Raw genomic sequence first — 14,941 nt, forward strand, 5'->3', positions numbered from 1 at the left:
GCGTTAATCTGTGTGAACATCCTACGTCAAAGGAACGAGAGAGCACAATGCTGTATGGAGTGGTAGTGCAGGAGGACAGGTGAAAAGCACGGACAGCATTAGCACGTTAGGCTCTGTTCACAATACAGTGGCAGACTAATTAACTTGTTTAAGCCACCTAACAAAGGAAAACTTGAAATCAGGATTTGAAAACAGTTGATATAGTTCTGCAGACATTTACATGAAAATTCTCCAAAATATAAGGTACAGCATGTGAAAATGTGTTAAAGTGTTTTTTGATAATCTAACACACGGTTAAAGGTTGTTGGAATGAGGTGCTCTCTGGAAATGGGAACTGATATTGAATATAAAATAGGCAACCAAGATATTCTGGGAATGATTTTGCATTTAGGCTATTATGATAAAAAGCATCTGGAGAGTTGACTTATACGTGCCAGTTACTGTCTTTAAGCAGGTGCTTCATTTATGTTTCTAACAGGATCAAAAATTACAGATGCACTTAACAGCCAAAGAGGAGCATCAGAAGAAACTGAATGAAGTCGAGAGGTGTTACGCTACCATTGCATGTCAGTTTGGAATCGTAAAAGGTGTTCATGGAAAACTGGAGCACAGTGGTACGTATGTCTTAAACGTCCTGCAGCATTTGGTTTTGCTGTGTTTTGACAAACTGAGTTGGAGACACCTGATGATTCAGAAAAATAGCAGCTACTGTGTGCCAAGCATCAAATACACCGACTGACAGTAACAGTGTCTCAGTAGCTCCGTCAGTCTGTCTGTGACAGTGCCAGGTTAAGCAGCAGAAGCCCTGCACCTCTTCTGCTCTTTGCTGATGTGCTGCTACGGCTGTGGGTGTGACCACATGGTAAATTACACTGAGGAATTGATTTGTGTTCCAAAGAATCCAGCAGCACAGCCACCCCTTCAAAAAAAAAAAAATTGGAGCAGTGTAATTAACATAAACCGTTGTAGCAGCTCGAATGAGGGCGTGAAAGTAAGGGAATTAGCAAATGGGGGAAAATTAATGCCATTTAAAGTAGGTTTAGTGTTGTGAAATTGACAGAAAATATTAATAAAATAAAATATTTTATTGTGCAGAAATATAAAAGCTTAAAACCAGGTCAGTAAATAAATAGGGTGGTATGAAAAATTTTATGCAGTTATAATTGTTATGTAGATTCTGACTATATCACAGTTGCAGATTGTTAGGGATTGGAAGGGACCTCAAAAGATCATCCAGTCCAATCCCCCTGCCGGAGCAGGAACACCCAGATGAGGTTACACAGGAAGGTGTCCAGGCAGGTTTTGAATGTCTCCAGAGAAGGAGACTCCACAACCCCCCTGGGCAGCCTGTTCCAGTGTCTGTTACCCTCACTGAGAAGTTGTTTCTTCTCAAATTTAAGTGGAACCTCTTGTTTTCCAGTTTGAACCCATTACCCCTTGTCCTATCGTTGGTTGTCACCGAGAAGAGCCTGGCTCCATCCTCGTGACACTCACCCTTTATATATTCATAAACATTAACTAGATCACCTCTCAGTCTCCTCTTCAAGCTAAAGAGCCCCAGCTCCTTCAGCCTTTCCTCATAAGGGAGATGCTCCACTGCCTTCATCATCTTTGTTGCCCTGCGCTGGACTCTCTCCAGCAGTTCCCTGTCCTTCTGGAACTGAGGGGCCCAGAACTGGACACAATATTCCAGGTGTGGTCTCACCAGGGCAGAGTAGAGGGGAAGGAGAACCTCTCTTGACCTACTAGTTATCCCCCTTCTAATGCACCCCAGGATGCCATTTGCCTTCCTGGCCACAAGGGCACAGTGCTGGCTCATGGTCATCCTGCTGCACACCAGGACCCCCAGGTCCTTTTCCCCTATGCTGCTCTCTAACAGGTCGTTCCCCAACTTATACTGGAACCTGCGGTTGTTCTTACCCAGATGCAAGACTCTAGACCTTCCCTTGTTATATTTCATTAAATTTTTCCCTGCCCTTCCCTTCAAGGAGCCATTCTGTTCACCACTTTAACTCTCAGTGTGTCTTCTGCTGCAGAGAATTTAATTTGTGTGTGGTTTGTAAGACCTGCAGTTGGCATGTATGTAACTTGTAAATTCTGAGCAAGAAATTGCAGTCAGTGGCAAAGTCAGGCAGAAAGTATACGAGCCATTTTTTATGCAAATGGTTTAAATTTGTAAACTGTTGTTCTTTATCTGCTGTATTAAGGCAGCATGTAGGGAAACGAGAGTGAAAATTTATGTTATAGTGCTGTATAGGGAAAATACCACCATTTATAATACACCTTATTGCCTAAACAATGTCCCACCCTTAGTTTTTTAAAGCTAGAGAGTGAACACATGACTCTTGTTGAAAGATAGGAGAGGGTTTTACCAGTTTTTGCCTGCTTATTTTTCTGTTGTTTTTTTGTGGGTTTATTTTCTAAGTTGTATCAGAAAGTGTTTGTTACATTCTTGAGTATTTTCATTTTCACATACTCTGATATAATAAGCAATATTGCTTATTATATTGTAAGGCTGTTGTCCATCATTCCTCATCATGCTTGGCATCTTTAACAGAAAAGGAAAAAACTTTCTGGGTGTGACAGTGTCTGGAGTTCTTGTATTCAAGTGTTGTGCCAGAAGCTTTTTGAGAAAATAAGGAAAAAATATTAGGAATGAATGAAGAGGAATCAGGAAATAGAAAAGGCTGAAGAGAGACCTCAGAGGATCAAAATACTAAAATTAAATAGAAGTGACTGAAAAAGTACAGGCACCAGGGAATATCTTCAGCTTTTCATAGTGAAACTTCAAGGAATTTCCTAGTGATTTCTTGGCCCTTTCAAAAGGGACAGAGGTTATTCTTAGAGTTTTCCTTGCCCTTATCCTCCACTCTTTGCTGTCTTCCATGTCCTATATGCATGTACAAGTCTACACATCTGTTAACTCAATTATTTGAATGTTCTGTGGTTCATTGTGTTCTATGTTTCTCTGAAAATAAACTCATCAGAAAATTACAGTTGTTAAAAAGCAAAACTAAGATTAAAAGCTAATGGAGAAGTGATCCTAATAAAGTGACATAAAATGAACTAAAAATCAAATTACAAGTTAAAAAAAGGCAAACCAATGTATAGAAAAGTCTTAACTCGTTGTTTGAGGTATAGAGCAACTGGTACCACCTGGTGTAATCCTCTAGTGTAGTATTAACATTATACAGAAAAAGCAGTTGAGTCACATTTTCAGCCTTAGCCTCTTTTCCACAAAGATATTGAATTATTTTGTAAATTATATACACATACATTGCAGTTATAAGCCAAATATTCATTCAAACATGAAAGTACATATTAACATGTTTTAACTTTTGTTTAAAGTACAAGAAGCGATACAGCTCAATAAGAAACTAACATCAGTGAATAAAAGACAAGAGACAGAAATAAGTAACCTGAAGGAAGTAAGTATAGGATGTATTTCTGAATGTTTAAGTGGGATTTTTTGGGACTTCTACGAGCTGCTGTAGTACTTACAGAAGGAGTGGGCAAGCAGCAGTACTGTTCTTCATTCTGTGACTAATGGCTAAATTAATCTTATGCTCCCTTGTTGTGCACAGATACTTCACATGAATCCCAATTTAACTTTGAGCAGCTGTTTCTGTAACTCGGTAATTTTTATTTACCTCTACCCTGTCCTACTTGTTTCTCAGTGTTGGCAACCTGTCTTCTTCCTGTACTGTGTTGTCATTGCTTCTACCATCTGAAATGGGAAGGTAGCAGTGGTGGTTTCAGTTTAGTCAAAGAGCAATGTAACATGGCAAGAAGCTGCCATTGAAGGAAGCTGGTAGATTGAATGTAGCATAAAAAATGTAACTGAATCTCCATCAGAAAGTCCTGTAAACTCAATATCTTTCCATACCACATTTTTTTCATATCTCCTTATCTTTCTATTCCACTTGTTTTTTGTTTGTTTTTGTTGTTGTTTGGTTTGGTTTTGTTTGTGGTTGGTTTGTTTGTTTGTTTTTCTCCTTTTGATTCTCTGAGGATTCTACGTAGGCAACAAATGCATGTTGTTCCTGTCCTGATGTTAATCCCCAGTTTCCAGATTAATGCTTCGGACTACTGTGGAATCCTTACAAAGTTTGTGAATTTCTTGCAAAACAAAAAGGGGCAGTAATTCATAAATGAGGAGAAGGGACCATGACTATTTTATATTTGGGTTAAACTGAACAAAAATTGGCTGTTTACCTACCCACTTTTTTGCCTGGAAAAGGAGATTTGAAGTGCTTGTAAACTCTTCCTGAATCGAGTGTTGTTTTTTGTTCTTCAAAGCACGCAGCCTCTTATTGTTAAGGTTCTTTGGAGGGTGATGCCTCTAGAAGCCTGACTTAAAATTAAACTTCATCTTGAAAAAGAGACAGTTAAACATTTTTTCATTTGTTTCATTCTTGCCTTCTCTAGTGCTTTACTTAATTTTTATATTTATTATGTGAAGATATGCCAGCCACAGTGAAGATTAATCGCTAATTCAATATAGATTTGTTTAGTTACATACTACAATGTAACATGGCAAACCTCAGTGCCAAAAAGGTGAAGTTTTGAAGTGATTGATCTGAAAGATTTCATAACTGCTACTGTCATAGAAACAGACTGAGAAACACAGTAACAGTAAAGCAGACACTGGAAGAATTCTCAAATTAATATCTAAATCACAAATAGGTTTTATGGCATTTAGAAATGTTTATTTAGCTACCTAATTCAAATTATAGGTTTTATATATACTTACGTGTTATATATGAATCCTATATATATTGATCTGAAATATTTGATGAAGGGAAGAGCAACAGAAGAATATTGGAAGTTGTCAGTGGTGATAACTTTTCTCAGTAGAAAATCCATATATGTTAAAATGGTAATATCATCATAGCTATGAAGGTCTGAGGACGATATTGTTTCCTTTTTAAAGGAATTGTAATTTGCATGTGACGAAAAGAGGAGCATTCATCTAAAAGAGCAAAATTTAGGAGTTATAGAATTTTTTAAGCATCATAGTATATTATATTTGCTGCTTTTGGTTAAGAAACCAAGAATAATTAATTACTTAGAATTCTCTGAGGATACGTAAAAAAAGGTGTTTAAGAAAATGTTACATAGTGAAATTTGTGAGCAGCAGAGGTGTGTGAGAAACTGATAGTGATTGATGTACTCTAGCGATCAAACACAGTGCTTAATCCATTCTTTTTTTGCACCTATACTCATGATTCTTAAGGTCATGGGTGATGAATTTTAAATAAAATACTTTTAGATAAGCAGCAGAAGAGGCCAACTGAAACTTAATCTGCCTTTCTCAGTTCACCAGGAAATGCCTTTATCCTGGTTGTGTCTGAATTTCTTATTGGTTGTTAAGTATTTGACCATCTCATTCAGTGCAAAACTGAGCTGTAATTTAATTTCTTAGCCTTCTCATATTCACATAGCGCTGCAGCACTTTGCTGCAGCAATGCCTTATTCTGAAAAAAATGAAGGTTTATTTGTAAATACAGCTTTATTAATGAAAGTTGTGTATAATAGAAAGATGTGCCTTTTTCCTCAAAATGCAGAATTTGTGTGAAAACAGAGTTTAAAAAAAAAAAAGACAGTGAAAAAAATACTGCCTATTTTTAATTATTCTCTATTTCAACAGTGTGCTTATAAAATGTTTCTGAGAAGTTCTGTAGTGTGGGAGTGCACATCTGAACTGTGCCTATAGCAGCACTTGTGCTGAGGGGCTGTGGGCTCATTGAGAAGAGAAGAGAAGAAGAGAAAGAAGAAGAGCTTGGACCCAGCCAGAAGTGCCCTGAAGTAGTTTCATTTCATTGTGGCTGCCTTGTACGTAGCCTCACTGTGGCAGATGTGATCTTAAAGTAGTCAGGTGTTTTCCCATCTTGGAAAATGTATCTGTTGTAGAGCTGAAAGGACCAACAGGAGATCCAAAGCAATGGGAAATCTTTGATATTTAGAAGAGTTTGGAAGAGGGATTACCAGGCTCTTTTCACTTGCTACATAGCTGAAAGGAGTAATGATTTCTGCAGCACAAGTTGGGACGACTTAAAAAGCTGGTTTTATCTGCCTTGGAGAATTGACCGACCTCTAACAGCTCTTGACAACTTGTGGGTTCAAACTTCTTTCCTCTCTAGCCTCAGTGCTAGAGTGGGAATGACTGTCCTTAGTACTAAAATCTTAATTTGGCTGTCAGCTCTTATCACAGCCGTTACTTTGACTCAGAGCAGGGTGATCTCACACCTTTGTTCTTAATGAGAATATGGAGTTAGTGAATGCTATTCAGCATTTACGGATAAAAGTAAACTAGAGAAACTATGAAAATGCTGGCATTGAAATCTGACCAAGAAAAGCAGCAGAATGAAACAAACCTTTAAAAACCAGCTGTGCTGCTCAAGGCCTGAAAGATAACAAGAGCTGCACAGATCTAGGAAGAGAGCAAAAAGATGATGTTGTAATTTTGGATACACTTAAGGTTTGCATTAAGGCGTCAGCACTGTCTCGGGCAATGGTTACATCTCCCTGCGCTGGCTGCTTTGCCAGTCGTGTACGGTGGCCTCATGCTGGCACGTGTGTTTGTGTGGCCTTGAGGGAAAGTAGAAGGAAAATTTTGTATTCATTAAAACTACATTTTACCGAAAAAAGGGAGTAAGTTTTAGCTTAGATCAACTGGCAAAAGGAAAATACATTTAAGGAGCAGGACTGTTCTTTTGTGATGCTCTTGCCTTGTGCTGGCTTGAAGTGTTTCTGAAACTGTGTCCCTAAGTGTTGGCTGCCAGCAACACAGCAAAGGAAGGAGTTTAAAGCCTTAACATTCTTTCTTAACATTACCCCAAAACTAATACAATTATTTTGCAGATTCAATTTAATATATAGGGTTCAGAATACTACTAGTGATCTTATTAAGGACAGAAAGCTACTAGAAAATAAACAAAAACTCTAGGGGTGAATTTTAATTTCAAAGTATGAGAAAATATACATAGTTTATGTAGAAAATTATTTTGTATTTTCATACCATATAGCTTGTGCTTTCCCTCACCATGGAAAACTTGGCTGTTATTTTTGATGATATGGTTTGTGTTGGTTGTTTTTGGGTTTGTGTTGAGTTTTGGTGGTCGGGGTTTTTGTGTGTGGTGTTTGGTTTGTTTTTCTGACTACAGCTTCGGTACATTAGCAGATCTGGGGTTTGTTCCAGATGGTTTATACACATCCATCTGCTATATACAAAGACAAAAATCCAGTCATCTTTTCTACCTCAAGGACCCGTTTTACTTAGTGTGACTTGTCTTTACCCATGACAAAATAGGTAGTAAGATTTTTCTGAACAAAATAAACTGTGAATTTTGGGAATGATAAAGTATGAAATCCACAGCAGGCTTGTGCACCTGCCTGTGTAGCACTCACCCCATTAGTCTAGTTCTCTGTGAAGACTGGCACAGTGCAGCTTTTCTCTTTCACAAAGTTAAAACCGCTTGCATCTTCCACCACTTAATTGTAGGGACTTTGATTGCATATCTCATTACAGAGCCTTCAAGTAAAAATAGTACAACTAGTACAACTAATATGTTGTTATTGCAGAAGATGGAAAAAGCCTTCCTAGGTTACAGAATACCACAATTCTAAAGGATTGCTGTCTTTGGGTTCTGTAATTGATTCTGCGATTGCACTTAGTACTTACTAGATCATTTTAGATTGAATTACGGCTAAAAGATGTGAGAACTAAAGCCTTTAGCAAAAAAATTATTTATTTAAGCGTAGTACCTATGCTTGTATTTTCTGTAAAACTTTGTGAATTTCAACTACAACATGATCTTCCCTTTTTCTTTTGTACTGTTATATGATTTTGTCCAGAACAGTTAAACCATTGCTCTGTGATAAGATGGAATTCCAGTTTTGTGAAGAAAAGTTAAACAGACCAAACTTAGTTGTTAGATAAAACTATTACCATTCTGAATGCTTGGTTCACCACTATGGCATCATGAAGAATTCTTGATACTATCTGTGAACAGCATTCATAACCTCTGCTGTTTGTCTGAGTAAACGTCAGAGCGCTCAAGGAGAGAGCGATATTAAACAGACTACCTTGTACCAGAACGGGAGGGGTGGGGGAGAACAGGGCATAATATTTATGGCTCCAGGAACTATAAGTTGTAATTTAATGAGATCAAAGCATTTGCTGTTTATTTGCTCCACTAGGAGCTTGGAATAAACTGGTTAAAAAACAGATACCAAGAAAAAGCAGGATATTTAAAAGATTATAAAGACTATGAAATCAAAGGCATATTTTAGATGGAAAATCATGTTGTAGAAGCCTCTAATTTAAAATTAATTTAGCGTTCTCCTGAGATTAAGTAATTAATGTTTCAGGAAAAGCAAAGATCCTCCAAATTTACAGCCAGTTCCTGTTTTTACCAGATAGTCACTGTTCTTCCTTTTTTTTTCCCCTTCTGGTTCCCAGGAACGTACACAGTAGTTATAATAGGTACTTTATTCCTACTGTATATTTCAGTGTAGGAGATTTTACAGATACCAACTCAATATCCACTTCTGATATACTTCTTGAAATAAAAAAAAATTGCCTAAGTATCATAAATACTTAAAACAGTAGAATTAGCACAATAACATTTTATCTCTGAAAAGAAAATTTTAGCCACGTGTGACAAGTTTAAAGTTTAGCTAGTCAGCCTTACAGATTTCAATTCCTCTAATTTATTCTGTTGTTTCCATACATTATTTAAAAGCAGGGCATGACTCAGGATAGTTTAAAAGATTTGTCTTTGTTTTGAATTGCAATGCCTATACTGGATGAACTATTTATACGTGTTTCCTGTGTTAAGGAACTGAAGAAAGTAACTACAGACTTGATAAGGTCCAAGGTCACATCTCAGTACAGGGTGGGAGAAGAAAACATCAATCTTGCAGCAAAGGAAAAACAGTTTCAAGAACTGCAACAAAAAATCAGAATGGTATTTTGGAATTTAAACAAATCTATTTTTTAGTGAATATTTTCTGTTCTTTGTTCAGCAAACATCATGGCAATGATCTCTCTATATAGAGATTAGTGATTCCTTTCTACTAGCTGCATATACAAACAATACTACTTCCAGAATGACCTTGTCTAGGGAAGTAAATGTGCTATGAATATAGGTGTAATTTTATAGTAAAAAAACATATGGATAGGACAACATATTTTAAAATACTTCAGTTTTTTAAACAGCTTCATGATGATTCACAATATCATGTTAATACAATATTACTAAAGAAAATAGACAATAATTTTAAATGATTTTTACTGTTCTTCATACTCTTTTTTTAAGGAGACAGCAGTTAGTAAAAAAGTTCAAGAAGAAAACACTCACATTAAGGAAGAAAAGCTGGTGAGTTGTTAATGTGACTTTGCTATTTAAAAATCACTTAGAATATATGTGCTATATTTTATATTTAAGTTTCTTCCGTTGTTATACTAAGCTATTAAAACTAATTAAATTCCCTTGCTTACTCTTCAGGAATATTTTATTACTAACATAAATGAGATCTTACTCAAATTTTAGAAAGTGTACTAGCAAAATGAAGGACATTTTTTGACACTTTATTCCAAGTCTTAAATTTTTCTTTGAGTTCAGATGGGAGAAGTTTGGTATACCCTTGAAATAGTTGTTTACGTATCGGTTCCGTACAAATAAGTGATAAGGTTTGCACAGCACGCTTGCTGTTCTGCTTTCTGGTTGCCAACAGTTTACTATGATACTGCTGGTGCTGAAACCAGGTGAAATTGGAATCATGTGTCAATCATATACAATGCAAATGGTGTTCCATTCATACAAAACATACACATTTAGAATATTAAGCTATACCTGTGCATGGCTGAACAGAGTTAAGACAGTCTTCTATCACAAACTCAGCTATGTTGCAGAGCAAACCCTGATATTCAAATGGTTATGTGGAGCCAGGTATCAAACATAGCAAAAAACTTATGTTCCCTGTAATAACAGCATGATACACTGTTTTGCAGAATATTAAGTGTAAAAAGAGTGAGTTTTGTTTTTTTTTTTTCTTAAACAGTTGCAGAATTTTCATTCTGCAGTTCATTAAAGCAAACATATCAGAGAAGTGTATCGTTCTTGTTCTCAGAGAGGGATAGAAGCAGGATCCTGCTTGTATGCCCACTCACTGAAGGCTCAGCCAGAAGTGTTCTTCCAATCCGTAAAAGCCTGTTTGCATTTTGAGCTTGCTTTTTAAAAATACCTGCCAATAAACACATGGAAAAAATGACAGGGACACTCAGGCCTCAGTACTCCTGCAGCCCTTAATGCACTAAAAGCTTTTATGTGGAGATGCTTGTGGCATAATTCTTACGTGCGTGTGATATGTATTATCTAAGAGAAGGACTCTATTTTGTTTTTGTTCTGTGTGAATTGCTATAGGTTGGTTTGTTTTAACATACGGTGGGTTTTGGTATAAATCTGGGGAGGGCTCTGAGATGAACTTCATGTTTTCTCCAAAAACTTGGGTTAGAAGACCTAGGTTGCTCTGTCATAGAGTCCTACAAATTTACCAGCTCGATTAACTGAAGGTGTTGGCTTCAGTGGTTCTTGGAGTGAGGCTGAATATACTGTCTAAGTTAGAGCTGATTTACGCTGAACTGTATGCAGAGAAGCAATCTTGTCTAGTAGAGTGAACGGTTTACCAGATTCAAAGGACATGGCCCAACAGACCAGCCTGATGACACTGGGCAAGCTGTTCCACATCTCTGGGGTTCAGTTTTCTAGATGTATAATTGAACTAAAGATAAATTAAGCTCCAGTGCATAAATAGTATTTATCTCTTCATAAGAGTATACATGCCTGAAAAGGAATGATAGTACACCAAAAATAATGGCTTTATTTTTAGTAGATAGCTGTGTCTGTGCATACAATAGAACAAAATAGATAAATTTGAAAGCTCTTTGCAAGTGTATGAAAGTCCTTTGTTTAATAATATGTTCCTCAATATATCTTGAAGCAACTGAGCACATTTAAGACTGTCTTCTGCCTGAAACTCAGGGGTTTTGTCCTGTGTAGGTCTTCTTTTAGTAACTGCTGTCCTGGTCTTTAGGGAGTGGAAATTGGCTTGGCTTGATCATTCCATCTGTCTCAGAATCTTTGGAAATGTGCTTTGTAGTGTTTAGTATAAAATGACTCTCTGTATCCATTCCATCCTTGTTTTCAGTTCACTGCAACAGACTTAAGGGCAGCATCCATGGGTTTGCAAACATATACCACCTTAATCAGCTCATTTTAGGTGGCTTTTCCATGTTTTCCAGAACTGCAATATGGTATCATAAAATTATTCTGATAGATCAGTTGAGCTCACAGTGGCATTGGATTTGCACTACATGTGTTTAAAGTATCGATGGATTGTTCATTCGAATGATAAGAAAAATCTCTGAAAAAGGAATAAATTCTAATAAGTGATAATAATGTTATCTTCTCCAAGGCAAAAGGTCAAAAAAACCTGGAGTTGTTCTGATTTCTTCCTACAAGCCTTTACCCAATGTTGACATTGAAGTACATGTTATATACATGATTTTGTAAACACTGGCAGAATAAAAAATAAATATGTTAATCTGAAAGACATAAATTATCTAATGTTTAAACTTCAGAAACAAAATCTTATTCAATATATCCTAATTTGTTTGTATTAATAAGGAAATTCTCAGCTCTCTACAATGCGTGCAAGAGCTGCTTCAGCGAATAACCCAAACGAATGTTAGAATGGAAAGTGAATTAAAGGCCCTGAAAGAAGAATATCAGGTCAGATTTTCTTGATTAGACAAGCTGCTACTATCTGTTATGTATTTTTAAGTCCAGAGCTGTTAAAGACATCTGAATGCTTTTCAGAACTTTTGACCTCACTTCCATTGCTCCCTCAGCTCCTTAACTGTCAGCATGAACCCTGAAGCACAGTCTATGGTTTCCCTCTCTTAGTTCTCCCCGTAAAGTAAATCATGGTTGCCATTTGTATCAGCCACTTCTGGAGGGTAAAACCAGAACATCCTGGGGGTTGCTTTCAAGTATTTTGAAATAAAATTATTTTGACTTCTGCTTCTTATAATTTCCATGTAGGTATAAATTTATTTTCTGGAAAAGACTTCAAATTTCAGATCTTGAGATCCGGAACTTGTCCTCAGTTTTATTATAGCAGAGAGCCTAAGAGCGAGCATATCCTCAGCCATTTCTGGCTGTGTTGTCTGGTGTTGTATTTATGCTGGAGGTGTTAAGTAGTGATGCTGGAGAGTGTGGAGTTGCAGCATTCCTCAGTTCCTCTGTGAGTGTGTAAAAGTGGCTCTGTCCAATATGACACCAGCAGACAGATTGGCCCACAGTGCATTGAAGATTAAGGTCATATCTGTTCTGGTCAGCTCTGCTGTGCGGAGTTCAGGTACAACCATTAATCGGACTATTAATAATTAGTATCTACTATTTGTCCATACATAACCACAACTATCCCATTCTTCGCTTGGCCTGTGAGGCCAAGGTTTTGAACTAGGAACTCAGTTAATTTCAAATTAAACTTTCTTTTATTTCTAAGTAAATGCTTCTATGGTATATTGAAAATTGATTCACTTCACGTAAACTTTACCTTTGTCTTTTAATAGATATAAGCAGTTTGCCTTCTGCCACAATACAAATATATGAATTTTGCATTTTGATGAAACAAGTAAGGTTAAAGATAAGTTCTGATTTCCATCAGAAACTAGCTACATTTTCACTAGAAACTGAAGTACCTGCTTTTTAGTACTGGATAACCTGTAGTGATTAGAAAAGAAAGATATGTCACTGATTTTGGATGTCTAGGTTCCTGTGTTTGTATTGTTGTCCTGGATTTTCATTCTTTGATCTTGGAGTGCTCTAGAACCAAGAAGTGCTTCTCAATGTGGAGAACAGTCCCTCCAGTTCATTATGAATCTTCAGAGTTCTGAAGTTTGTCTTCCATATATTGGCTCTTACAAAACAAAAACCCCACAAAACACAGTTTGATGGGAAAAAATTGTCTTTTTCTTAACATGTTTAAAAGTTTTTCACAAAGATTAACTTAGCAGTACCTTGGCTGTAGAATTGCCTAAAGAAGCATCATTTTCCATAACCTCTATTATTTATCTGTTAGGTCCAGTGAAACAGCTGGATTACTTGCTCTTCATACAATAATGGGTTTTATTATAGTAAGAAGGTAACATGAATTTTATGTTTTAAGATGATTGAAATTACTTTGTAAATTAAACCAGAAGCTCAAGATAATTTAATTGGTACATAGCCTTACTGATTGTGACTTTCATAATACAGGGGGCCCTTTATGATCCTTCTGTCAGGATTGTTGAATAGCAGGTGTGTTCTAAAAGTGCTTTTTTCTTGATAGTATTTCTGAGCTGTTGTTTCTCATCTCAGACAAAGTTTATAGTATGCCTTAAAACTCCTGCTAAAACTGTGAATGGTATCTGTAAGTCTTATCTTTGAGGACTCCACATAATTGTCTACAAGTGTAAGGAAAGTGTAGCTGGTTTTGTTGTTAACATATGAATTGAGTTCAAGTCTCTGTTTTGCAGCCTAAACACACCAATAGTTGATTTCTGATTGCAATTATACTAATTTCTATTAGAGAGCCAGCTGTGAGTCCCATTTGTATTAGACATTGGAAAGGTATTACTGTTTTCTATTTTTTTTAACTACAGGACAAACTATTTCTAGTCATTAAAGCTTCAGTGTTGTCTTCAAGGTAATTTCTTGCAGGCATAAGTACTTGAGATGAAATTGGTGTTACAAGACATGGAGAACTAATAAGAGGCTCTTGATTCAACCTTTGAAAGCTTGGTTGACTATACGAGGACTCCTCAATACTTAGTTTGATATAAATATCCCTTCTTAGTCTTCACTGTGGCACTTAAGAGCAGCTAAGATTTGATCTCATTGGGGCTTTGTGAGAGTGTTCTGTGCATTCTCAAGACCAAGACTTTCTTACTTGAGAATGGGAATGAAAATACTAATAACACTTATATAAGCACATATGAGTGACAAGCTTTCAAGAGATCACATCTGGAAGCACAGAAGTGGCTGGATATTTTAACAGATGTGTTTTTTGTAAACCTGACAAATACAAGCATAAAATGCCACGATTCCCTTAAACAGCGCGATGTAAATATTATGCTCTATTAAAAGTGAATGTCACATGTTTTTGTTCTTTCCATATGAGCTCATGAGGTTATTTTGATTTGTCAGAAATATCTGTCTTTCTCTTTAAACTGCAGTCATAAAATATTGTTACTTTTTATAGCTACTTGTTTGGCTGACATTTTGATACAATTACCAGGATATTCCAGGGAATGCGACAGTGTTAACTGCTTATTTTGCAGTGTCATTTATTTAAAGCAACAAATGAAACTTAGAAAAATAGGGAGCTGAATATATAACTTGAAGGATCTAACCACTTGCCTTCCAGTTTGAGAGCTGTTGCTTTCATCTTTATTGATTCTAGAACCACAATATGATGAATGGGGTCTGAAGGTTATGTATTATTCTTGTGCTCTGTCCTACATCCCTGACGAATTTGTGGATCTTGCTCATCAAGAAAAAGAGTTTCTTCAGAATAACAGAAGCATGGAAGGAGTGATTGTACAGTCCTATAGAAATATTTTTATTCTTATACTCACAAAAATTATGGCTTATTTTTGGGCTTGAGATGACAGTATACTTAAACATCCGAGAAGGATCATACTGTCATTTCTCATTCTGTCTATGCATATGTAGTGTTAAGATACCAATGTCCTTATGAGTTCAGAAAAGCAAGTTATAATTCTTTAACAGATGACAGAATACTTGAGAATGCAAGGAATGCAGGTATTCCCCTCTCTGTATAATTGGCTTCAACATAGGATCAGTTCTATTCATCTGTTATTCCTTAT

The 14,941-nt window shown here is 36.4% G+C and overlaps 2 protein-coding genes across 2 annotated transcripts in view; one reads left to right on the forward strand and one right to left on the reverse strand.

Annotated features, from left to right (window-relative positions):
* Window positions 1-14,941, reverse strand: part of TCP11L1 (t-complex 11 like 1) — a 252,619-nt gene that overhangs the window by 150,919 nt on the left and 86,759 nt on the right. The gene's annotated exons all lie outside the window — the stretch shown is intronic.
* Window positions 1-14,941, forward strand: part of CCDC73 (coiled-coil domain containing 73) — an 81,288-nt gene that overhangs the window by 48,494 nt on the left and 17,853 nt on the right. Inside the window, exons 8-12 of the mRNA XM_082059030.1 lie at window positions 479-614; window positions 3,349-3,428; window positions 8,844-8,972; window positions 9,324-9,383; window positions 11,694-11,798. Coding sequence (XP_081915156.1) covers window positions 479-614; window positions 3,349-3,428; window positions 8,844-8,972; window positions 9,324-9,383; window positions 11,694-11,798 — 510 coding nt within the window. The remainder of the gene's footprint in view (window positions 1-478; window positions 615-3,348; window positions 3,429-8,843; window positions 8,973-9,323; window positions 9,384-11,693; window positions 11,799-14,941) is intronic.

The sequence above is a fragment of the Streptopelia decaocto genome, assembly GCF_964273445.1.
Source record: "Streptopelia decaocto genome assembly, chromosome: 7".
NCBI classification, from domain to species: Eukaryota; Metazoa; Chordata; class Aves; order Columbiformes; family Columbidae; genus Streptopelia; species Streptopelia decaocto.